We start from the raw sequence: 27,525 nt of genomic DNA on the forward strand, positions 1-27,525 counted from the left end.
ATATGGAAAGGTCTCCAATTTTATTGTCCAAAATTTGAGGAAATACTTCCTCAAAAAGATCCAGTCATCATTAAATGGGAGACACCTATTCATCCTCACATCAAATTAAATGTGGACGGATCACTTTTCCATAATAAGTGAATCGCCGGATATGGAGGTATAGCAAGAGATCATCAATGACGAATGATATTTTGCTTCGGAAGAGCTGTGGAAGCGCAGGATATCCTCAAAATAGAAGCATTAGCCATTTGTCAAGCAATGATTTGGGCTCGGGATTTCAACTTAGCTTACATCGAGATAGAATCAGGCGATCATCCATATTCTGCAAAATCCTATCTCTAAGTTCCCCTGGAAGGTATATCCAATAGTTGCAAATATTTTGCATCTGAAGGACTCTTTTGAGTTTATCTTGTTTAGACACGTTCTTCGTGAGGCTAACATGGTGGCGGACACCCTAGCAAAGGATAGTGCACTCACACAATATGCATTCTTAACTGTAAATTCCCCCCCCCCCCAACCCCTTATTTACTGGCTTTTACTGTTTGACTTGTTAAGAATAGGTTGTAATAGAGGTTTCTCTTTTCAATAAATCATTCTCTTCTTACCAAAAAATAAATAAAAAATCACCACCACTGACAATGAATTAGAGCTTCCTAAAGACGTTTGATCTTATTGCAATGTTAATCCCTACTACATACTTGGGTGTAATCCTCATTTTGTCCTTTGTCAAGGCAATTTCATTCATGTGCCTTTTGCTTAAGTTGTCGTTGATAGAAATAATACAATAACATAAGGAAAAATAACCACTAGAGTGAGAAAGTCAAAGTCGAAAAAAAAGGATTTCTCATTTAGTCTCTCATTCAAAACCAAGCATGAGATTTTCATCTTGCACGGTTCCTAAGTGATCAAAGAAAGAAGATTATGGCTAATCCTTTATCGAAATGGCTCAATTAAAGTTGGAAATTCACTCCACTAAACCTACTATATCGATCTAATATGATCTTACCATAGTATCACACGTATCCATATATAATATATCCTCAAATCTATAATTGTTGGATCTCTATAATTATCTTAAAGGGCACTAAACTAACAATTTGGAATAACCAAACGGGGCAACAAAAGGATTCACAAGGTATCCATACATAATATATCCACAAATCTATAATTGTTAGGTCTCTATAATTATCTTAATTATGTATATGGCTTTCTTGTTTTAACTATGGGGTTTTCCCTACATTCTTCCTAAACAGATTGGTGAGCCACAATAAACTTCGAATCCCTTCATTTCCCGCACCTCTTAGGGATGTCATTTAAGTTAGAATCTCTATCTTTGATAATCTTATCTAGATATTATATTTTCTTTATGGTAAAAAAGAAAATCATATTATTATTATTATTATTGTTTTAGGAGTGGAGGTTCATGGGTCATTTTTCACACACCTCGATTACATTCTCAGGAGAAATGAAACCCACAACCTCTTCACTAAGAGGCATGGGTTTTACACTAAAGCAATTCTACATTGGCAAGAAAAGTCATATTAGAAAATGAGAAACTGGAAAAAAAAAAGGGAAGACCATACATAAAGTTTTATAGAGTAATGGAGATACAATACCAAAAATAACTTTCATTAAAGCAATTTAAGGTCATAGACCCAATACACAATAAGAAAGGGTGAAACAATAAAAGCTCTTTGATGATTTGACTTACCAAGAGATCCTATTTCTTTATATGTATTTTTTTTTTTTTCATAAAGGGGTATTTTTCTTTTTTGGGAAAAAAAAGGAGACTTTCTAGGAAATCCAACTAGAACTAGTGGCGTAGTTCAATTTACTATAACACATGATCCCATTCGTGCTGGCGCATGCTATATACGACCAGATACCGATATCTTTCCAATTCTGATGTAGGTCCCACCCGTTACAGTCTATCTGTTACAGGGTCCCACCTATACAGAGAACTCTCCAGAGTCCCGAGCTTTTTCCGCCTCAGATATAAGAATATAATAAATACCGGTTCAACGTACGACTCCATTTCGTTGCTGCCGCCTTTCTCTCTCTTCTCTTCTCTTCTCTTCTCCGTATAAATAGAAGAATATCTGTTTATTTTCTTTGGCAATTTCGTTGCAAAAATCTCTCATTTTTCTTTCATTTTCGTCAACGTAAATCTCCGGTTCGGGTCATGGCTTCCGCCGGAGTAGCAGGTGGCGCAACCGCTCCACAGTTATATTTCTGCCACGAATGCAACCACACCGTATCCATAACCCTATCTCCCACATCTGAACTCGTCTGCCCTGACTGCAATGGTGGATTCCTCGAAGAATGGGAAAACCCTAGCCCTACACCCGCAGATAATCCTTTCTTCAGCTACTCCGAGAGCTTTTCTAGCGGCGGCGTTGGTGGCGGTGGTGGAGCGTTTCCCTCCTTGGCTGCTGGCCTCGCTGGTCTCCCTTTCCTCCTCTCAACTTCCAACCCCATCGAAATCCCGCCCGATCTCTCCGCTCTCTTCGATCCCGAAATTCGGGAGCGTTCACCTGCGGGGGTGCAAGACCCTGATCCATTCAACCCCTTTAATTTCCTTCAGAATTACATTCAATCTATGCGTGCAGGTGGTGCAAACATCCAGTTTGTCATTGAAAACAATCCTTCCGATCATGGTGGTTTTCGTCTTCCGGGGAATCTCGGTGACTACTTCATCGGTCCCGGTCTTGAGCAATTGATTCAGCAACTCGCAGAAAATGATCCGAACAGGTATGGGACGCCTCCAGCGTCGAAATCCGCTGTCGAAAACCTCCCCAACATTAAAATTTCCGAAGAATTGCTTGCTTCTGATTATGCGCAATGTGCGGTCTGTAAGGATACCTTTGAGATCGGTGTGGTAGCGAAGCAGTTGCCCTGTAAGCACATTTATCATCCTGATTGTATTCTTCCATGGCTTGCGATGCATAATTCTTGTCCTGTCTGTCGGTATGAGCTTCCAACTGATGATTCTGATTACGAGCAACGTACTCGGGGGACTAGACCTTCTGGGAATTCGACTATGGGTGCTGGATGGGAGGATTCTGGTAGTGGTAGAGGAGCGCAGGAGAATAATCCTTCCCCTCGAACTGCGCAACGGAGGTTTAGCATTTCATTGCCATCCCTATTTAGGGCATTTGGCGGGCAAGCGGAGACGAGCAACAGCGGTGTTGGGAATAACAGCCGCAATAATGATAGTCGTCCTGAGACCAGACAAGAGGACTTGGACTAGGAGTTGCAGGTACTTTTATTCGAACTGGAATTTCACGCGTTTCAACTTTGTAATCTTGTCGTTAATATCATTGTTCAGTTTATATTTCATTTTTCTTTATATTCAGCCCCTTTATTTTCTTTTGGTGGAGGTAATAATTTCTGCTTCTTGATAATGGGATGATCCAAAAATTGAATCTTGTATAGCAGAATTGAATTGAACTAGATTTCTGTAAATATGCTGTAGGTTAAATGATCTTAGTAGGTTTTAGAGGAGGCCTGATAATGTCATTATTGATAGTAATGAATGAATGAATGAATAACAGAGAAAGTTTATAAAGATAATTGGGGTTTGTGGTTATTTAAAGTACATGTATGATTGTAGTAGTAATGGTGGTTTGTGCGGTGTGTGAACTGGAAATTCTTTAATTGATAAACTATTTGACACGATCAGTTAGTGAACATCTTAAAGTTTTAATACTGCTTTAGATTCCAAAGACTAACTTTCATAAATATAGTCTGATCGTATTTTTTCTTTTCCCACTAGTTCTTCTCTAGTGTGTATTCAGCAATGTTGCAATAAGTAGTGCTTTTGAGTCACTTTAAACAATATTTGAATTGGTCAGTTGAATAAGCAGCTTTTGAACTTCCTTTGTGTGTTAACAATTACTATGATTAGCCTAATTTTGGTTTTCAACTCTGCGGGGCCGGTTTCTGGAAAGTTGTGTGCTGCATCGGAGATGCACTTGATTGAACCTTGAGGTTGTAATATAATTAGATTACTGCCTAGGTTTAAGCAATTCTTGTAGGTGCAAAGAAGCCTAAGGTAACAGTATTATGGTTCTGTTTATTGGTTTTACTCATCTCTCTGATTGGAATGGTGGAGTAAGAATAAAATTGTATTTCAGTGGAGCTTTTATTGAGATTTTCTTGATGTAATTGTATATTTTGGGATGGTACATGTGTTGGTTCTGCTCTAATTTAACTCATAGGAAGAAACCTTTGAACCTTCATAACTTTAACTGTGGCATCTGAATCAATGTAGGCTGATGTCCCAAGTTTTTCGGTTGATATTTTCTTCCCCTAAAACCCCTCTCTGCTGTGTTATCAGCATTGTGAGAGTTGCTAAAAAAGCATTGTTTTTTAGTCACTTCAAACAGTGTCTGAATGGGAAGCTAATCACTTATTTAGGATCTACTTTCTGCATGTGCAGGCATCGGCAGTTAGCTCTTTAATTTTGTTTTCCCATGGACCAGCTTTAGAGGTGGAAAACTAAGAAAAAAATTTGACTGTATGTGTTGGGACAATAAATGTTGCTCCTGGGCCTACCCTTGGTTTCTAGCTCTCGAAGCTTGTGTCCTGCTATGAGTGGCTAGTGAGCTTGATGCAAATGCACTGCTTCAACCTACGTGAACCCAGCTGGGTATCTGAATTGACATGAACTAGTCCCCATTGCTGGATTTTGGGAATTAATGTTATTTGGTGAGATAATGTGTTTTAGTTTTATCTTATTCTAATTTTTCAAGTTAGCTGTGTAGGATATCTGGTTTTCAATTATTTTTAGTGTCCTATTTAGAAAGTGAATCTAATTTATCTTTTTGTTTCTCTTTATATATGATGTAATTTTCCCAAGTGAGAGACATATTGAATAGAATGAATTGAGTAGCCTTTGGGCTGTGCATTCATGCCCCCAACCCCCTGCCCCACAATTGGGGCTGGTGATTTTGTTTTAGTTGCTCCTCCATTTCTCCTGGTGTTAGACATCCTTAGAGATTGCAATTGTTGTGGAAAAAATGGTAGACCTTGATTTGATGCATCGAGAATTAGACTAATCCCCCTCCCCCCCCCCCAAAAAAAAAAAAGGATCTTGCATTGAGAAGTAGACTAATTTTCTCAAAAGGAAGACAAAAAAAAAAAAAAAAAAGGATCTGCCTTTCAGTTGTATAAAAGATAATGAGATCGCAGTTGAATTAATATAAATTTTCAGTCAAAAGCAATTTTTTCCTTTTCTTGATTAAATCGATTAAATTGATATGAACCAATGCTAAAGCAAATCAGACTTTCCCAGAGATATAAGGCAACTGTAAAGGGGAGATATATCCTCGTTCAGTACCCCAAAAAAAAGGGAGATAGATGCTTAATCAGTGGTGGGGAGGCTGTATCTTCAAAGTTCAAATATTCTGCTATTGCATTCTTCTCTTTTTCAAAGAACATAATGTCTTATTGAAATTTTAAAAACCGTTTTAAAAAAGGTCAATAACAACTAAATCATCTAAATCACAGGCTGATAGCAACATATGGCTTTGTACTCTCTATATGAACCAGTGTACTTCCGATTTTGCTCTCAGACAACTGTGAAATGACCACCCATTAAATTACTGAGCCCTAGATATTTCTGAAGCGCAGTGTGGTCTTAGAAATCTACTAATGAGATGGTTCAATTTTTATGGACCAATATTTTAGAGGTCAATTCTGACTGATTATCATCTCTGATTCTCTGTAGCTACTCTCTTTCAGAAGACAGCTGGTCACCACATCTGTGATTGTAGTAGTTCTATCATCAGATGAGTCCCTCCAGTTGGACTAGAGTAAACATAAATCATGAAGTAGTCTGAGTGCTAGGGGTTCCTTCATTACCAATTTACCATCGAGGCCAGGATGTGCTAAAGAATTGTCCATCAAGGTTTAGATGAATGCAATGAGCGAAATGGTGTTCAATTTGGACTCAGCGGTGGAACTTGGGAACAAGCCTGGCTAATTTGGAGCAGTTGCTAGTACTTGTAAATGCTTCCTCATGAAGTATGACCTTGGACATATCAATAGCCATAATGATGATTTTATCGATTTATTACTGTTGCCATAATGGTGATTTTATTGATTTATTATTGTTGCCATAATGGTGATTTTATCGATTTCTTATTGTTGCCATAATGGTGATTTTATTGATTTATTATTGTTGCCATAATGGTGATTTTATCGATTTCTTATTGTTGCCATAATGGTGATTTTATTGATTTATTATTGTTGTTTGTAGAGCAACAACAAAAATGATATCATAGGTTGATCCCAACTAAATGGGATAAGCTAGGTGGATCCTTGCTCTCCCATCAGTTCTATTTGAATTCGTACTTGATACAAGGCCTAAGCTATATGTGTCTTTCCTCACCACATCTAGTGTTATTCTAGGCGTGCCTGTCTTTAAGTTCCTTATGTTCGAAACAACTCAATTTTCTGTATTGGAGCATCCATCCTTAGGCCTTCCTTGAACAAGACCATGCCATGTCAAACAACTGAATTACCTTATTATGTAATGGAGCTACTTCCAACCAAGCTGTATTATAGTAATTTTTTGCTTCAATGGTCCTAGTTTTGTCACACATCCATCTCATTGTCCTCATCTTCATTACACTTACTTCATCTTGATTTCTTAACTACTTAGCATTCTTCACCATGCATCATAGCATTCAAGGAATGCAGCAGTATGCTGACCACATAGGACTCCTAACACACCTCTTCACTCCATTCATCCTATTTAAATTAGCTGGCAACAACATCTTTTATGGCATCTTCTTTGTTTACGATGGAGCCTATTTATATCCATCTCATTCCTATTTATCACCTCAATTGGCATCCTTTTGTTCCCCCCCCCCCCCCCCCCCCCCAAAAAAAAAAACCAAACCAAACCAAACCAAAAAAAAAAAAAAAAGAAAGAAAGAAACAGAAGCCACACACCATATATTTCATTTTCATCTTCATTCTGCTTTTCTTAAGACCTTTTAATTCCAAGGTTGATTGCTACAACTCCAACTTGGCATTATTCTCTATTTTATCTCATCTACTAAAACAAACTAAAACAAAATCATCGACAAACACCTAGTAATCTCATCTTGTATGTCTCTAGTTATCTTAAAATCAACCTTGATAAGTGCAAACAGGTAAGGGCTTGAGGGTAGTCATCAATGCAACCCAATTTTTTCGGCTTATTTCACCGCATCATCATAGGTTTGCTTATGTCCACATATTTACATGACAGCCTTCTCTTCTCTTGTATGGACCAGATTCGCTCTTCAAGAACTTGGTCGTAGGCATTTTCTAGGTCGACAATGGTCATTCTCCGCATTTTCCGTTGTGAATTTCTTTTTTCAAATGGGTCCCAATAACCTTCTCCCATAATTTCATCATGTGAATCATCAGTTGTATGCTGCTATAGTTACTCCAGGTCTTAACATCACTTTAATTTATGTAAATCAGGACCATGATGCTTCTCGTGCATTTATCTGGAATTTCCTTGGTGTTCATAGTCCCGTTAAATAGCTTGGTTAGCAGAGATAAACCAAGTTAATGTAGGTCTACCAAATTGGGCTTCTTTCCCCAGGGATAAGCCTGGGTTGGGCTATTTATGTGTTTGGCCTTGGTCCCATGGGGTTTGCATGGTAATAGGCCACATTTAAGAACCTAAAAGTAGGAGTACCAAGAGTGAGTATGAAAATTAGACCTCTACTTAGGTATCTTTCAGCTTGTAGAGAATTCCACTGAACCATGGTTCATATTGTTTCAATTGGGTTAAATAGTTAGTTCAATTAAGTTTTCAGTGACAACTTAATTAGTCACATCAGTTATGAGTTTAGCATGTAATTAGAAATCTCACTCTCCCATGATTTGCATAGGAGTAGTGCTATATTTTAGTTAAGTAGTTAGGCTGTTAGCTAAGTTCTAGCTCAGTAAGTTTCCTTTTAAATTAGTTTGGCAGTTAGCTAAGTTCTAAATTAGTAAGTTTTATTTTTCAAAGCAATTGCACTAGGTTGCTCCTAAGTTTTAGCTTAATGATCCATTCTTTATGAGGACGTTATAGGCTGATTTGGCTACTATTTTACCCCTATCATGCAAAGAATAAAGTGGATTGGATTATTCCCGTGTTGCTTGTGCAAACCTGCTGTTGGTGTATTTTCATCTCTTATGTGAAGTGCTCTTCCTTGCTTGATGTTTCAAGTCTAAGCTGGTAGTAGCTTGGTGTTTAAGGTCCAAGTTGCTGTTGGGACTCATTGGACCATGAACTCCTTGTCACTGAGAAGCCCAGGAGGTTTCATTAAAGCCATTGTTTGGTGTTGTTGAAGTCCAACTTGTTGTAGGGAATGGTTGGCTTCTGCATCAAGTTTTCTTCAAGCTTTGGACCCTTCAGGCCACTGCTTATGAAGGACTTCAATTATAGTGAGTTGAATATGAATTTTGCAACTTTTTTCTACTAATCTTCTAGAAGAGCACAAGCAAGGTGTGTTTTTTGGGAAGATTTTTTTTTCTGAGCTCAATCTAGAAATCAGCTCATCATCCCCTTTGGACTGTTTCATCCACACCATCGACCTAGCGAGTGATCCAAAGTTCACCCACATCAGATCTCACAAACCTGGATCCCCAGATTTTGCAAAATAAAAGAACCCTAACCCTAATTACTAGTCAAACTGATTTTGTGTAAGATCCTCTATTAACTGGCAATTAATCCTATCAGAGGCTATGCTAATGTTGGTTTCAGATCAAGCACTCCAATTCTCTGATTAAACAAGAAACCTGGCACTCCTAATGTAGAGTAGAACTGGATCACCAGGGACCAGGACTCAGACCCAGGAAGGAACTTATCGGAGAAAGTTCAATGCTGGTTTGGTCTTGAAAAATCTGAGCAACACTTGATGAAATTTGCATCCAGATCACACAATGAAAAAGAAAATATAGGAATATAGGATTGGATTACCCTACACTCTGCTGGTCTCTTACCTACTCACAGGTACAGGCATCTCTCATAGCATTTCACAAAAGGCATAGTTTAAAAACCATCTTTTTTTCTTCAATTCGTTGGAGCACTGGAATCCTTCAGCTTCCCCTTATGTATTACCTTTAACTGATTGCAATAATTTAATCCTTCCCTGGGTGAAAAGGGATTCCCTTATAGGCTGGACATTATCCAAATTAGAAACTGATAACCTGTCACATTCAAAATAGATAAGTGAAATAGAAAGAATCCTAGGAATAAAAAGTACTGCTTCCATAAGCCTGTCTAGTTAAAAAGGAAACTATCTTCAAGCTATTAAGAATCCTAGGAATAAAAACTACTGCTTCCATAAGCCTATCTAGTTAAAATGGAAACAATCTTAACGCTATTGTGTCCCCATTTCCTTAACCAATATAGATTAAGTCTTCAATCATATTAGCTGGTCCCCACTAGGAATTTCTCACATAAATATGGCCTTTGTTGTTAGCTTCTTTCTCTAATGCAGGCAGGCATGAATCTCACATGATCTTCATGAACCAATTTCCAAATAAATGTGATTGCCCTCGAGCTAACCCCTATTCAAATCAGCAAGAACCATAGGTTGATAGGTATATTCTCCTCCTTGATAAATCTGGCTGATGGTAATCTGGGCAGGTTTGGACCTAGTTTGAGACTTAATCATTGTACCAATTCTGCATCACCTTCAATCCAGCTGGGGTCAGAATATGTGAAGGAAATTCCTTTAAATTCATATTGATGGTGATCAAGCTAACTGGTGAAAGTGATGTAACCCAGGGTTGGGGTTGGATATCCAGGATCTTCTAGTAAGGTTGCAGCAGCTATTTAGGGCTCTTAGAGGTTTTGGCTAGGTCTTAAAGGGCCTAAAAGGTTGCTGGAATGCTGAAAACAGGTCTGAAAATTCAGTAGAATTCAAAATTCAAACTTGAATTTCAAATCCTAGTTGAACTGGGATTTGGCTAGGATTAGGTTTTGGGAAATTGGGCTGTTGTTTTGCATTCTAGAAGTGGTACTGCCTCTAATTTATAGTTTAGAACTGAATTAGGGAGAGAGGGGTTAAGGTGTGAAGGAATTATGCTTTTCTGGAATTTTAAAAATTCTGCAACTTTTCAACGAAGAAGATGAGGTACAGAATTTCTAAAAGTCATTAACCAAGGTAGATTTGCAGAAAATAAGGTTAGATCTTTGTTCAGCAGGCTTGGGCAATCCTAAAGAGAGTATAATGGGGGTGTTTTGGGGTTGGAATGAGGGAGTCCTAATTGGGGTGGGATCTAAAAACGTGGGAAGAAAAAGGAGAAGGGGGGATGGTTTCTCAGGTTTGATGATTGAGACTTCTAAACCTGATTGCTAGTTTGCATGAATGTTGGAATGAATGCTTGAGGGTTTGAAGGTGAAGAAGGAATTTGAAAATTGCAACAGTAGCTCAAAAGCAGCCGCAGGTCACCCTTCCAGGGATCCCATGACTGTACCAAGTGTTTCTTTAAACTTAATTAATTCATAAATGATCAAATCTGCCAAATTACAATAAGACTGGGCTATTTATAGCCTTCTATAAGACTCCTGTTACTTGTCAAACAAGGCTTCCTATAACTGACTCCAAAATCAAAACAAACTTGTTTCAAGATAAGACCCCTAAAAGTTAGGAACCATATCTTCACCGACTAACAACTCCAACTAATACCCAAAACCAACATAACTCAACATCTAGGACTTCAAATTAAAAAATAAAACAGAATTAAAAATCAGAAATTATTCTGAACTCAACCTTACTGACATAGACTCGATCCAAGGGGAAAAAATGAGCATTTTGCCCCTTGGTCAGATTTGGCCCCCCTGCTTTGGGCCCTATTCCAGATGGACTTGGGCCCCTTCTAGCTCTTTTGGTCCTTGCTTGGGGACTTGTTACATCAGTAAAAAGATGGTCTTACTAGTCGTACTAAGGAGCGGATCTTCCTAATTCCGTCCCTCACCTTGAATTTCAAAGTTGCATTCCTAAAAGTATTAACGGTTACAGTTGTCAGCTCAAAGTCCCCATGTACCCATGATCTGATCTTTGAAACTTTGCATGGGTTCCTGGGTTTGCCCACAAAAATTTTCCTGTTGTATGAAAAGCCCATAAGTAGAGTAAATTGTTCCAAGAGTTCACATTGTTTCCTACTGAATGGATTGCTAGGCTTTCAGCATATGGTGGGAAGGGATAGCTAATTGAACAATGCAAAGCACAGGACAGAAAGCAATTCAATACCCTGTGTATGACAAGGTTTTAGGTCTCAGTTTTGTCCCTGCTTTTTTAAGGCCATGAAACCTAGTTTTGTGAGTTCTGCACAAGTTGGTGTATTTTTCCCCCCATCTTGATTGGTGGTTGGTTTCTGTGGTCGTATGGTCAAGATAGGTGCTGAAACTTGACATCCACTTTATTTTATGCTTCTAAATGCATTGGAAACCTTGATTTTTACAAATTTATATTCATGTCTAGAACAATCTTTTAGTTCAGACTTAGCTTGGCAGTGCACAGCGAAGATCACTGAGCTATTCCACACAATATTTAGAACATGTATATGTAATTTAGAGGTGTAAAGTAAACTTGATTAAGCATTAGGAGTTAAAAAAGAAAAAAAAAATCAAATCATGAACCATTTCATTAGGCATGATACATGATGATGGTTGGACAGTTTGTTGAGAGTTGCTAGAAATTTGGATAGAGACATTGATTAAACAAACAGAAGAAGTGTGTGTGGCATGTCCACTGAGACAAGTATTGAGCTGGATCATTGAACTGACCATGATTTGAGGTGTGATTTGCTCCTTTTTTGGTTTGTAAAAAAAGGACCAAAGCCAAACCCTCACTTCCAAGTGTATTTCCTTCCCAGCAGAGTGAGAGAGACGAGACTGGTGAGATTTTGAATTGAGGTTAAAATTTTTCTAAAGGGTTTGCCTCTTTATAGCTTATGGTTCTCAAGTTGAGCCGACATCATGATTTACCATGTGACTTGGCTAGATGCTGAGATATTGACCAATTGGGAATTGAATCAATCCTTTATTACTTACTGTCTTGTCTCAAGACTTTGTAAATTCGACATATTTCTGAGGTCTAAACCAAGACCTTGTACTATGCTATATGGACCAGTACCTCATATCTGCTCAGACAACTGCTCTGTAACTTCACCTGTCGAATTACTGAGCCTGGTTATCAAATGCATTTTGTTAATTAGACATCTCTGGAGGAAGATGATGTTCTAGCAATGATATAGATCAACCTTTGAGGACCAATATTTTATTGGTCATCTTACTGGTAAGCATCTCCTTCAATCTTTAAGCTTACCTGTTTCAAGAAGACAATGGAAACCATGTGTCAATATAGTAATTTTTTTTCTTTGGGAAAACCTTGGCTGCTGCCTTCCATTTCTGGGGGAGAGTGGCATCTGGTGTTTAAAGTCCAGATTGCAGATTTGTGCTGTTGTAGCACCTGCAACTTGGTGAGGAGATCCAACCATCTCTTCTTTCCCCTTTAATTTCTGTTTTCTTGGAGCCCCACGAACACTCATCGAGCTGCCATTTAGCTCTCATGTTGTGGCCCTATTATCTATTTTTGTGTTTGGCTGCAGTGTGATTGGGAATCATAGTTCTTGTTGAATATCACTCTCATGTTGTCATCATGCTTCTAGTGCGGATGCTAGATTTATGCCCGTGCCAAGTAAAATATCACTCTTATGTTGTGTTCCAATTTTAGACACTAAAATTTACTTTCATTCTGTGCAGCGTATTGCATCTCCCAGAAATGAGTAAGGACTTCATTTCTTTATTTTCTGGACATCAAAATCCTTCTGGGATTGAGATATGTAATCATGTTTGAACAGAAGAAGATCATATACATAGAAGAGTTGTGCGATTGCTTAAGAAGGTAGGATTCTTATGGGTACTGCTTTTTACATTTTATCTGAAAAATCTTGTAATTTCATCGTTTATGAGGATCCAAGCACCCATTTGTTTCCATTTTGTATGATTTTCCCAAAGATCCAGTTCACCATGGGTTATCTTATTGGCATTTTTTAACTTTAAACAGTCTGGCTGTACAAATTATCCAATATAAGCTTTAGAGTTATTTGTCAATTTTTGCCAGATTAAAGCTATATGAAGATGTTATTTTACCTGGATGAACTACTGAATCTGTGTGAAAACTGATTTATTTCATTGTGTATAAGATACGTATGGCTTTTTCTCTAATGTTCGTGTAGTTTTGTATTTTATTTCTTCCTTGTTATAGCTTGCCTTCAAGGATCATTTGAGTTGCCTTCCTTAGGTTGCGACTGTCTAGCTTATCCAGTGCTACTTTTAATCTGGCTCTTAAAGGCATCCATACCTTTCTGTCTCCAACTTCTATCTTTTCTGCTTCAAATCTAAATGGTTCTCCCCTGTTCATACTTCTTATACCTATAGATTTACAACTCTGAACTTATGGTGCTTTGGTAAGAAGATTCATTATCCTCAAAAGTGGACGCAAAGGAATGTTTGTGTGAGGAAAAAGTTGATGTGGTCAGCAATAATGGTTCTTTTGATGATGGAGTGCAACCTGATAGTAATGACCATTTTTTGTAAATTCTGATTATTAGGTGGTGTGCCAAAAATGATTTTCTAAATTGCTTTCGGATAAAGTATTTGTTTATTTATGGCATTAAAATTTGTTAATTATCACTCTCTTTTTTTTTTCTTTTTTCTTTTTTTTTGTCTGTCTGTCTGTGTATGGTACTCTTTTGGGGCTGCAACAAGGATTGGCTTACTCGAGCTTTTCAAAACCCAATTCTGGCCTTTTGTCGTTGGCTCAAGCCTATTATTCTTGTCCTTGACCGAAGCTGAGTGAAGTCCAACCATGATTGGAGCAAGTCGAAACGGGTTGGATGTGTCTCTGTTCTTGATTGGCTTTGTTCTTGTCCTTTCGTGATGGGCTTCCGCACTATCCCTTTGATATAAAAAAGAATAACTTAGAAGAAAATGCAAAGTAAAGTTTTAGAAACGTTTTCTTTCTCAATTTATTTGCAAGTTGATTTCATGTGTATTTGTGGTTAAGGTCAAAATCAGGGCAAAAAACTTAGGGATGGATTAGGACGGATTAGGTGGAAAGGTACTTATCTTGGGCCTACCTTTGGCTTTGATTTAGGCCACAATTTTTTACCCTAACTCGTACTCAAGGCAAAGGTCTTGAGCTCAGCCTTGCTTAGGCTTAGAACGAATCAGGACGGGTTAGGGCTATCAATGTCAAACTTGCATCCCTAGTATGTTTCCCTACAATGTTAGAATACTCCCATCTGAGGGTTACTCTTGCAAAACAGAGTTTTATCATATGAATCTGCAAGTAAAATTTATAACATATTTTGTTGTCTTGTATCTAAATCTAAAAATAACGCAAGTTCGATTTGTGTATAGTATTCCAAATCGGAGCAAGAGATCGTTATATGGTCATGTGGTACTTGCACCAGTTAAAGGGTGCATTGGGGGATCCGATGGAGTGAAATTTTTGAGCTCATAGGGGGTTCAAGGGTGAAAACAACATGATATGCTCTATCCAAGCTCTGGAAACAGGCTACCGGGTCAGCCGTTCACGCTGTAGCATCCATCGAAACCGATTCATTAGTTGCTTCTTGTTTAATTATTGTTTTGCTATCTATCATCCCAAATAATACGGTTCATTATTGAAGGATTGAGTAACTTACCAGTGGCAACAAATCTTCCATGGTGATGATACGTTTAAGATTACTCAAACTTTGTAAATTCTCTAGTAGATGCTTTAGGTTTTACCAACCAGTTCATCTGGCTTACAAGAATCCCCCGTTGTTTATGGCTTATGTGTCTCACTTGCATCCCAAAAATAGTCCTTTGGTTGTACAAATAAGATTCAAGAGTAGGTTCTCTTTCTGGTTTGATGTTAGGTCTGGTTTCAACATTTTTATTCTACGAAACCCACACCAACAATCATAGACTTGTGCAGTCAACTCATGCCAATTATAACTTCTTTAGCTACTTTCCCAAGTTTCCCATGAGGAATTAGTACTCTTTTTCTCATCCTTCCTCAAATATTTTCTTCAATTCAAAGCCTTCATCATCTTTATAAGCTCCTAGAACCAAATAGCCCTCTTCATCTTGCAAGCACTGGTTCCATGGCTGATTCACAAGGGAAAGTGCCTTTTTCATGGGAAAACAAACCAGGGATGAATACTCCTTCCATGGCTGATTCACAAGGGAAATTGCTTTTTTCATGGGGAAACAAACCAGGGATCTCAAAGGTGATACGCCATGAATGCCCAACAGAGTTAAGGGCAAGTGGAGTTCAGCTACCATTGCCTCCTTGTCCATCAAAAAGCTCCAAGGTCATCCTAGGCCATGACCTGCACATTCCTTTACCTCCTTGTCCATTCCTGCAAACTCCTTCACGAAGTTCTTCAAGAAAGGGTCTCAGACAGAACCCAGATCCTTTTGCAGCTGCTTACAAGGAGTGCACCAAAAGCAGTAAGGTTGGAAGCGTTAGGAGTAAAAGAATTGGCTGTGGATCAGGAGTCTTGACTAGAACTAACATGTTTTCTTGCAAGCATTCTAGTGATGTTATAGATGAAGGGTTGCTGAAGTTGTCTCAGATCTCTTCTGTTTTTAGAGATAGGCGTAAGACTAGCATATGAGTCGAAATGCATATCTGCTTTCTACCAAAAAAATCAAAATAAAAATAGATATCTGCTTCATGTTTGAAGAAATAAGTAAGGGTTGTGTTTGGTATACTAATAAAATTCTATATTACTGATAAGATTATTGTAAAGTATATTTCAAATAAAGGAGAAGTTAACCATTACTACTTAAAGGGTGGCATCCCATGTGTCTAATTTTTTTTTTTTCTGCTAAATTTATATTTAAATAAGAAAAAGAAGGGTATAATTTTTATTTTAAATTTTTTAGAAAAAAAAAATGATACAAAATTACATTAGAGACAAGGGATGAAGACAAATGGAAGGTGAACCATTGCTTCCTGTTCCAATGTATATATTGGCAGACCTATCATTCTCTGTCTTTTTGGGTCTCTAGATCAAGATTAGATCTTTTACCTTAATGATTGTTCTTCTCTTTTATCTTCATCACATACTGAGAAAGAGTTCGCCTCTAAGTTCTAACAAAATAAATCAAATGTAAAATTTCCAGTGGATTCGTCTCTTAATATGTGATGGAGAGAGGAAGAAAACATTGACTTCTAATGAGGATCTATACTCCTCTAACTCCATTTTAGTACCCAAAAAAATAGTAATACTATCTTTTTATTAGGAATAAAAAAGAATTACATGTGAGTTCTAGTATAGTCCGAGTAGTGTTCTAGTTGATTCATTTTTGGTCATCTTGATCAGGACGGGTTGTTTCTTTGGCAAATCCAATAATTTTCTTTACTAAATTAAAAAGATAATTTTCCTTACAGAATAATTCAAAACCTTTTTAGAGGAAGAATGCTTTAAGATTTTCAATTCATCTTTCAATCGAAAATGATTTTTTCATAGGCTCTAGCTGTTTGATGTAAATTTTATATGAAGATTTTGATTGCAAAATTGAACGTATAAATTTTTATAATAATGTTAAAAAAGATTAGGAGTAAAAGATTATTTATCATATAAGAGTGTAAATTCAAAGTATAATTGACGATGAAAAAATTTTGCACCAAAACGAATTGAGAGAGAGAAAAAATTTCCTTACGACCCACGTAGCAGCAAAGGCTTTACCAAGATTCAGCTCTGAGAATCATCTCATGGGTAGTCGGAGAAGGCGTTTCAGGTTTTTCTGAGATTGTTTTTGGCTTTTTCCAGACCCAAATTGATATCTAAGCTAACCTTCTCAAGGCGGCGAAGGGTGACAGGGTTCTCGACAGAGAGTTGCAGTAAGCGAGTTTGAACATGGAACCGGAGAACGAAAGCAAACCAGGCTGCGATTCTCCGACCAACTCACAGCAGACAGGTAACCTGAAGAGTTAACGCTTTCTTTCTTCGTCTATTAGATTACTGCTAAAATCAATTAGTCTTGTTGCAAATCCCAAATTTCAAGATTCAAGATGCTAGATGTTATAAGATTGCTGCTAAAAGCTTTGGGCTTTAAACCCTTGATTTTCCACTATTGCCTTCTCACTTCTCAACATTAAATCCTTATAAGATCTTTAACAGAACCCAGTTGGAAACGCCTGGACACTTCTGATATGGAATCAGTACTAGAAGCAAGAAGGATACTAGCAAATTACACTACATGTATAATACATGGACTTCTAAAATTCGTTGAGATGTATGCAATTTGCATTTATTGACTCCTTCCCTTGAGCAACGTTGCCCTAAAATCAGTGGCAATTTTCTTGTCGATTACTTCCGAGTAGGAGTCTCCTTTTCCTACCAAATAGGGTATTGGTTGCTATCTTTTTGTTCAATCGTAAGATACTTCTATGGTTCATTCTGGTTCAGGAAATCGGTCTACAAAACCCTAGAATCACTAGATCCACTAACAGAAAATTGAGCCTGCTGACTGCCAATTCTGATGTGGCTTGGGTGATTCCTGATACAATTCCTTGAAATCGTGTTCTGGTTGTACTGTATTGCTGTGTCAATGGGAACCTAATGAAAGACTAGTTTGAAGAAACATGAGCTCCTGACTGTATCTTTTGTCTGGACACATGAAAGACAAGTTTTCTCCAAGATTCGGATGGTATTTTGCTTGCTAGTGAACCAATATTTGTAGAACCTCAAGGTGGCTTATTGTATCTAAATGACAGTTTGAAAAAAAAAAAAATATAAAAAAAAATAAAAAAATCATGGTCACAGAGTGCTGTCTGTAAGACTGATGCTTAAAGTAGATATGGATGCCTACATTAAATACCTTCGCAAGTCTATACTGGTCTATGAGTATCTTTCAATAATATTGAGCAAGTTGTGGGTTCTCTCAGGAAGTTCCATAGTCAGATTGTTGTCTTTCATCATAGTTTAAAGTGCACGAACTGTGAGGCATTAGAAATACTACGAAGTAACTTTGGAGCTGTCACACTATAGACAGATTTTTTTGGTGAATCCTGTAGCAGATTGAGTGGTTGTATTGTACCAATCACCCATGCTAAGCTACTTTGTCAAACCTTTTATCTTTTTGTTTTTTGGGATGAATAAATAATTGTATTAAAAACACGGGCCATACAAGGAATACAAAGAGAAACAGAAGGGGGGGGGCAGCAGCCAGTCAAGAGAGCGACTTGGAAGGGGAGTTTAGACTTCAGGAACTAACAATTAACCTATTCCTCGGAGAGTCATAAACTTTGGGGGGTGGGGAAAAGTAATAAATTTAGCAGAAACATCAAAATAGATGGCATTCCAAATCAAGACTCGTGATCGGGATTTGGAAGTCCATCTTCTCATGTTGCGCTCCTCCCATAGATGGTGAACAGTGGCGGCAAAGACAAGTTTACCAACTTGGTTGCAAATCGAGGAGCCAGAGAAGGTTCTCAAGATCCAATTCCAATCTCGAGCAAAACCAAAAGAACATCTCGATCTAGGCCAAATAGAAGCAAGGGCTAAGCTCCAGATGGACCGGGAGAAGGGACAGGAGAAGAAAATGTGGTCTAGGTCTTCATTTCCATTCCGGAAAAGGATACAGTGGGGTTGGCGGGGATGTGGCGACTGATGAGGAAGGATCGTGTTGGGAGGGCCAAGTTAAGAGCTCGTCAAAGGTTGAGGGACTGGCGGGGGATGTGGCCTTTGAACCAAACAAGAGGGGCCCATGAGACAGGGGGGATGGGGACCTAAGGAGGTTCCAAGCAAAGGCGGTTCCAAACCTCTTATCTTGGTCCAATTAAACATTGTAAATAAAGGTGGTGAACATTAGTGAACCACCTTTGCTTGTCTGGGAGTTTTCTTTCATATGCTCTGAAGCTTTGTTTTCTTCTATGAAAGCAGAATAGTACTTGCCAAAAAAAGGTTTGTAGAGGCACCTTTCTGATGCTATGGATGTGGATGCAATTAATTTGAAATGTGATCGATAAATAGACAACCAAGTGCAACAACTACGTGTGGTGTGACAAGAAATACATGTGCTTAGATAAGCAATTGTACATTATCATTATTCATGGCACTAGGAGGGTGGAAGATAAATGTTTCAGTTTCTGATCTTGTCATTGTTGGGTTTTTGAGGGCTGAAGCAAAGCAGCAAGGACAACATTTACCAACTTTACAATTCTTGCTTTCAGTGACACTTTATGCTAAGAAGGTTTTTATTCCAGTTGCCGCTGTTGTGTAGAAGTGTATAGTACTTCCATTGCTAATAACACCAACATAGGGCAACCTTATTTTTTCCCTTTGCAATGTTTTATGGTACCTGGAGTGTCATTTGGTTTGGAGTGATCTATATACTGTCTAGTTAAACAAGTATATACACACAATAAAGCCCTGTTGGCCATAATGAGCTCCTCTTTTTCTGAATCGCATTACATTACCTTTGAACTCAGTGTCTCTTGCATATTCGTACCATACTGTGTCAAACCACTGTGGACCGTAGATCTTAGAGCCATTTGTGTCCCTGTCTTTCTATTTTATTTAATTTTTAGGAAAATTACGTATTAGTTATTACATCCCTCAATCCCCCCCCCCGGGGTCCCACAAAAAAAAAAAAAGAACTTATGATTTTGCAGATTCAGGGATGTCACAAGTAATTTTTCCTTTAGTTTCTGGTGAGGATTTCTTGGGAAAATTATGTGATTAGCTGCTTTTAGGTTTCCCCTTACAAAAATAGCCACTCAATGTTTTACTTTACAAAATTAACAAAAATTGAGTTTGCATTTACAAAACTAACCAAAATATTGATGTTTCACCTTTTTGGACATTTTTTTACCCCTAAAACTGATCATATCGAGCGGGAAAATCACTATTTTGTCCAAAAGGGAAAAGTCATTATTTTTTCATACCCTTTGGACATTTTCACCCCTATGCCGGTATGGTCAATTTTAGGGGTAAAAATGTCCAAAGAGGTGAAAAAGCACTATTTTGGCTAGTTTTGTAAATGCAAACTCAGTTTTAGCTAGTTTTGTAAAGTGAAACATTGAGTGGCTATTTTTGTAAGGGGAAACTTAAAAGCAGCTAATCACGTAATTTTCCTGGATTTCTTTAATAAATTATTGCTACCCGTGGATCAAATTATACGGTGAGACAGAGGAAGCAAGACAAATGAAAAGTAACATGTTTAGGGGGAATTATGCCTCGCCACCGAGAGCTAATCTAAAGGCAACCTGATAATGCATCAAAACCTAATCTTTTTTTGCTGCAGAATACATCTGTCTCCACATTTTTTAGTGACACTTTTGAGTGAGATTAAGAAGGTACTCACAAGTTAGAGCTGATACTATACCTCTGTATTAGTGTCATTGATTAGTAATATATGACTTCCACAGTAGGTTTGCACTTCCAGAGTTCCAGGTACTGTGGACTGTGGTCAAATTGTTCTGGTGTTTGTCGTTTTAATTTTATGAGCTCCATTTGTTTTTGAGGTTTATCTTTATTTATTTATTTATTTTTTTGTGTGTTTCTCAGTCTCTGATGATGATGAAATAGACTACTCTGTTAAGCCAGAATTTTATGATTCGGATCTCGATGATAAAGATGAATTGTGGATTAATAAGAAAAGGAAAGGCCGTGCTTCTGATGCCGTCCTTAGTTGTCCAGCATGCTTCACTACACTCTGTTTAGAATGCCAAAGGTATGTGCCTTGGTTCCATTTCACTATTATTTTACAACATTTTGTGATGCAATTGCACTCCCATGGTTGGACCGGTTCGACCCTGCCCATAGACCTAGACTGAGAAGAAATAGGTCCAAACCTGGCTTTTGGTTTGGCTAATTATTAGGTTGGGGTCTTTGGTTGTACGAGCCTTGTCTTGAACCGCGGAGAACATGGAATGACTTGATTGAAGGCTGAATCCACAACCATATAGGAATCCTACTTGGCTTCACAAGAGATCCCAACTTCATGCACTTGGAGGTTCGTTAAATTCTCGATGGAACTGCATAGAAAACATAAGCATGAGCTTAAAAACTGAATTTTATTAATTTGAATGTGTACTGTTACATGGTTAGGGGCTTATTTATAGCCTTACAATTGCATATCTAGTTGTACTCAAACAGTAGACAATTGAAATATAACTCTAAAAATAAGTACTAGCCTAGTAAGTACTATTTAATTAATGTGCATCATTCAAAATAGACCTGACTTAATTTAAACCAAATAAATAGCCTGTTTTTGTACTTGGCCTAAACACTGAACTTATGGGCCCATACATAGGCAGATGACCACGGAAACATATGAAAGAATGGCTAAACACCTATACCATGAACCCTAGACGAATTTCAAGGAAATGGGCCCTACTTGGTGCTTGATCTGCATCATGGCTCATACTGATCTGCTTGCTGGTCCTTCTGATCCTGCTGGCTTATTAATTGCATTCTTAAAGGTATATGCTTATGCACCTTGAAATCTTTTCCTGAATACCCTATTGGTAATTCAGTGTCAGATTTGTGTCTGCATGTCAGTTTTGTGAAACCAGTGCGAATAATAGAGCAGAGAACTGAGAAGAAGAAGTGAAGAAGAGGAAGAGAGGGAGAGTTGCATGCAAGTCTCTCCTTCATGCAGCTGCCTTATTAGTAACGAGAGGAGATCTCATCTCGCATGCAAAATAGAAACTAATAAAGTAAGAAAAGGAAAAAATCAGAAAAAAAGATACTGGAGAGTTTTCCCGGCATTCAGGAAAGATAATCCCACAGTACACAAGGATTGCGTACCCTTCTTTACATAGCATCTTTAACAGGCTTATTCAGTCGAAATAACCTTTGGATTGACTGATGTGCTGGCCTTTGGCTCAAGGGGCTTGGTTTGTGAAGGACCACTTTAATGAGCGTAAAATATGAATGTGGAGATAGGAATACTTGGTATGAATTAAGTTAGGGTATTTTTATTGTTCCCTTTTTCCCTTATTTATGATTTTTTCGTAGTTAAACAGACCTGATGTTTATAATCCAGCATATATAGACTACATGTATTCTCAGTCTTTTTATTAAGGGACTATCTGAACAAGTAATAATTGTATTTAGAACTTGTAACCATCTTTTGATTACCCTTTGTCTTACTCCCAAAAAATTCTTTATGTCAAGGCTAAATTTTGGTTTTTAAAATAATCTAAAAAGTGTATTTGATACATTGTCATTGTCTTGCATGGGGTGCCAAGAGGAAAATCTATTTCAGAAAATAGGTTGCTGTTTTTGTTTTCTATTTTTAATGAAAATAGTGTTTTTGTGGAGCATCACAAACCTGATTAGGAGACCCAAAGTCAACCAGGTTTATGCTCAGAGGGTTGGCAGGGTTAGTTATATGGGTTCTTCTTGTAATTTGGGTTTTAATTTTGTTAGATTCAGATGTGTAGAATAGCATTTATTCTGTTTTATTTTTTGAAATTATATTCCAGTTTTCAAGTCTCCTTATCTGATTTGAATTTGATGAGTAGAGTATTTGAACTCCATCAATATGAAGATTAGGGATTTAATGATTTGATGTTTATTTTGGTTGACTTATGTTTCTGGGAGTAGCAACTGTGTGGTTGAGTTCCTCCCCTTAATTGATGCTTACTCATCAGGTACAAATGGCTGGTTCTTTCTTACTGCTTTCTTTTCTTCCTTCTCCGTGTTTCTTGTATTTTTCTTTTATTTTCTTCAATTCCCAAGTAGCTTAATTCTGCATTTGATACTCAATCCTGGGCAGTATTTCCACTCTTTACAGAGGAAGTCTAACTCAATCCGTACAGCTCCTTTTCACGTGAGATTTCTGAGGCAAAGCCTCCTCTGGGAAAACAAAACTCTACATTCTTAAGTCCTGACATAACCCTGTTCCCTGAGACTTGGTTTCAGCAAGCCCATTTTGATCTTTAAATGGCTAAACCATTCAATTGTTAGTTGGGGTTATAAGGCTGTGGATCAACAGCCTATCGCTGAATTCTTTCGTCGATCAGATTCTTATCCATAGTGCGTTCTCACGTCCACAACTCAGCAATCCTCTGTTGATTTCCAACTTCTTGTGAGGAAGAAGACGATGCTCTTCTCACTGTTAATTTAAATTAAATTTTCTATTATTTTCAGAAGGCCCTTAAATTCCAAGTATTTTTTATTTTATTCCCCATCTTTATTCCAATTCCAAACACCCTCCACTTCATTAGCTAATTCCAGGTTAACTTTGAAATCTGTTTTTCTTTTCACTCTGAACTGCAGAAACTTTCCTTTATTCACAGAATTGCCATTTCCTTTGAATTTATAGCCATCTATCTCTTGGTTGGCCGGTTTTATAACCCACAGTTGTAACGAGTACTCAATTCTAATTATATTACATGGCTTAGCTTGCATTATAAATAATGTAAATGCAGTAAGCCTCCCTAGTTATTTGAACTGCTACATCAGTTTGGATCTTGTGAATTTATTGTAATCGAATCTGGATCCAGTAGCGCGCTTCGCAAGTGAAGGCCTAAGGTTGCTATCTTGTCATGTGGCCCCTCCACCAGCACAGGCCAATGAAGGTATATGCAGGGCCTCCGGTAGAGGGTCGCAGTGGTCATGTCAATATTTCACCACCGTTTTGTGTTTGCAGGGTAATGCAACCCGGCAGCATTCTTTTTCTCGTAATTTATTTGCACAGTGATTTTTCTGCCAAGAAAAATTATAACAACATTTACCATTTTAATGACTTAGACCAAAGGTTTTATTTTGAATTTGAATGTCGTGCAACTAAGTACTTCTAGGATGCATTGGATCCCCGTCGAAGTTATATTCTGGATTTGTGTTATTTATTTAAGTGAATGCACACATTCACCTTTACTGCCTGCACTGATATGAAACTGTCATATTGTAGGCATGAGAAGTTTGTCACCCAGTACAGGGCCATCTTTGTTGTAAACTGCAAGATCAAGACGGATCAAGTACTACGGCAACCAAATCGAAGACAAAGGAAGGGTAACCATAAAAAAGATTCTAATGAGAGTGAAGTTATTCAAGCAGGTGCAAGTGGAGAAACATTCAAGCCAGTATGCTGCTTGGAGTGCTCAACAGAGGTTGGTGTCATGGATGAAGATGAGGTTTACCACTTCTTCAATGTGATTCCTAGTGAGACTTGATACACTTAGTTTCATGCAAACAATCAGTTTTTTCTTATTCTCCATGGTGCATGCAATGCAGACAAAATTTCCCTTGTCAAATGGTTATGTGAATCTCAGCTTGATCTGGGTCGCAATGGTTTCAGTTGGTTGGGTTCTGGAGTGGAAGCTGTTTGATATATCCAGTCAGAATAATGATACAACCCTTGTGATACCAAATGTTTTGCAACAGAGTCAATAGGTAATTGTTGGAGTTTACATTGTTCAAATTCACAACCTGATAATTGCAATGGTGCAACTTAACCATTTTGCCCAAGACACCATTAAAAACCAGCTACCCAGTTCTGTAGAATATCAGAAGAGTCATTCCCCACAACTTGGGGTAAACACAAACAAATGCTCCACAAGACCAAAACCAGAGCTCCAAAGAACAGGGACTTGATGAAAAGTGAATGTTCCATGGATGAGTCTTCAAACAAAGAATAAGACTAGAGTTTGATGACTCCAAAGCGAGACTTTGATGACTGTTTCAGACTATTTAAATAATAAGAAGAATCTAATGGATAATCAATTTGATTACAGGTGAATGCTCATGTTCATGGTTGTTGTTGTATTTAAAATTACATTTATAGTGTATCAGAGAATTAAAGTAATCCTGGAACAGCAAATCTTAATTGGGATGTGCTGGGCATGTCAATTGAAAATTGTACTAGATATTTTAAACAAATACAATTGTTAATTGGAAAAACAGAATAGGAGATGAGCTGTTGAATTTAGAAAGAGAATATCCTCTCTCGTGTGCTTGAGAAGAAGATTAATCTTTAATTATAATGGTTTTTATTTTTTAAATACAGAAGAAGGGGGAAACTTTTTTTGTGGGGGAAGCGTGGTGGTTGTATATATATAAAAGGAAACATCAATAAGAATGGTGGTTCCCATTGTATCTTCTTGTAGGCCCCACACTCCTCTACCCTACTCCATCATTTCCCCACAATTAAAATGTTTTAGAAAGGAAATTATTTATTGGGAATGAGTTTTTTTATTATTATTTTTTTTTTTTATGAGTTCATTGCATAATTATTTCAGTCCAGATCCTCTCCACCCAGTCAGGACGTTTGTCTATCCTCTGGCCCCTCCTGATGGGCGACACATAAGTCATCCGTGGTATACAGGGCAAACCAACCCAGACAGTGGGGGATGGAAAAATACCATGTTTCAGTGGAGAGATTTAATTGTATAGCTTCTGCATTGGGTTGGGGTCAAGAGTTTGGATCTTTCCAGTGTAACTTGTAGCCCTACTTTTAATGTGTGGTGAATAAATGAAATGAGAGTATAGGTTTCTACGTCTACCCATTAGGATAGAAGATCCAAACTCGGTGGCTAGGGCATAGAAGTTGCTTTAGTCGACCTTGAGACAAGTAGCAACTTTTGAAGATCAACGGTTGAGATCAAACATGCCATTTCATCATCGATGAGTAAGCAATCACCGGTCATCAAATGGGTATATCATGTTGCATTAGGTGTTCTAAGATGAGATGAGATGCATAGGATAAGAGGGCGAGGTACAAAAACTCTGATACGTATTGTCCCCGCTGGGAATTTGAGAAAACTAAGGGGGCTTTTCGGATATATGGCAGAATACTCATGGCCCACCATATGTGGATAGGAATCTCTGGAGTCTAGACTCACAGAGTCCATTTCTTGGTTTTTCCCATGAGGAAGTCAATATGAATAGTTCATCCGTCAAGCACATTTACAAAAAGAACCCTAAAGGTACCTTTTTCATGGATTGTGATTGGAGATAATGGGGTAGAAAGGAAAGTCCACAAAAGAAAGATGAATGAGTAAAAAAACGAATCAATCAGAAAGACTCCGTTAAAGTCAAGAATGGGTCTCAGTCCAATCAGGCTTTACTTTTGGGAGGCAAAGAATTAGATATATATTAGATGTGGGTCCCACAATGTAACACGTGTTGCTACTTTTCTTTGTGCACGTGTTAAACTTATCTTTGCGCTCCTGATGTGCTCTGATGTAGAAGGAAAGGATTCTGGATTTGCTCCCATCTGATGATTTTGCACCACACACGTGATTAAGGGTGTCAATCAGTACGGTTTTGGTAATTCAGTATAGTACCAATTTTAAATATTAAAAATTAAAAATGTACTATATCAAATTTATACTGTATGATACAATTTCGATATTAAATCGGTACAAGAAAACAATTTAAACACGTTATTTAGTATGGTACAATTTTTGTACATATGAACGAACTCAAGTCACTTTTGTTATTAGTTCATCAAGATCCTAATGAAATTAAGATCAAATAATCGATAGAATCTCATATTAACAAAAACAAATCAAGTAAATCTAATTAATAGAGACAAAACAAGTAAATTTAAGACGAGGAGTGAAGGACGAAACGAAAAACTGAAACAGGAAATTAAGGATAGGGTAAAAGTAAAGTGTTTTAATTGTAAAATTATATTTATATCCCATAATTTGGTATGGTACCAATTCGGTACGGTTTAGGTACATATAGACGATATGGGTACCTGAAACCGGAACCATACCGAATTTGAATAGTTCAATACAATGCGGTTTTAGACGGCATGGTACAGTACAGTTAAACAGTTTCGGTATGCACTTGACATCCTTGCACACATCAGATGGTGGAGTCCACACGAGACCCATTGAGATTTTTATCTCTAATATTGGTTTTGGACATTTGCATATGTCTCCATCATTATGTGCGACTCAAAAACATCAAATAGATCACATTGTTCTCTCCAGGTGGAGAGGTGATCTAGATTTGAAAAGTTATGGTGTTTTTACCCACGAGATATTGATATTTAAAATTTATTTAATCATATATTTAGAAAGAAGACTCATCTCTAAACACTAAAAAAAAAAAATGGCCTAAATGTATAATGGTCACAAGTCAAGATGGTAATATCCTCAAAAACCTAAAAATGTTGAAAAAAAATATAGTAATGGCCATGGAAATTTTGGTGATCTCATCAAATATGAGGAGCAAGGTTTTATTTATTTTGCAAAATGAATGACTTCAAAGAATAGTGTCATACCTGTTGCGTCTAGACCTTCTTCACGTCAGCCAAGTAGTTGGACGACCTTTAAGGACTTTTGTAATGTGACTTGAGTAGATGATGATTGTCTACATTCACAAAGGAAATTAGAGCGGCTTGACCTCGTGTTGGTCGAGAGACCACATCTAACGCTCAAGTTAGTCTAGGCAACAATGAAATTCTCTGAGAGAGTTCTCAAAAGCATAGAGAATGGTGGTGAGTAAAGTATATTACCTTGCCCATCTTAAGATGTATTTTATATAGTGTTT

General features: G+C 37.6%; 2 protein-coding genes across 2 annotated transcripts; both read left to right on the forward strand.

Moving 5' to 3' along the window:
- The first annotated feature begins 2,055 nt into the window (after positions 1-2,055).
- On the forward strand, positions 2,056-14,125 carry LOC149000534 (E3 ubiquitin-protein ligase RING1-like). Its single transcript, XM_089139616.1, has 2 exons — positions 2,056-3,259; positions 12,767-14,125. Exon 1 carries the CDS (start codon positions 2,183-2,185, stop codon positions 3,248-3,250), a length of 1,068 nt encoding a protein of 355 aa, XP_088995742.1. The 5' UTR covers positions 2,056-2,182; the 3' UTR covers positions 3,251-3,259; positions 12,767-14,125.
- Positions 14,126-16,635: 2,510 nt separating this feature from the next.
- Positions 16,636-25,031, forward strand: LOC149000535 (E2F-associated phosphoprotein). The gene is made up of 3 exons (XM_089140632.1): positions 16,636-16,984; positions 20,578-20,743; positions 23,933-25,031. Exons 1-3 carry the CDS (start codon positions 16,924-16,926, stop codon positions 24,192-24,194), a joined length of 489 nt encoding a protein of 162 aa, XP_088996758.1. The 5' UTR covers positions 16,636-16,923; the 3' UTR covers positions 24,195-25,031.
- Positions 25,032-27,525: the final 2,494 nt, after the last annotated feature.

This window comes from Hakea prostrata, chromosome 11 (assembly GCF_041222555.1).
Source record: "Hakea prostrata isolate BN-2017 chromosome 11, UWA_Hpros_2, whole genome shotgun sequence".
Lineage (NCBI taxonomy): Eukaryota > Viridiplantae > Streptophyta > Magnoliopsida > Proteales > Proteaceae > Hakea > Hakea prostrata.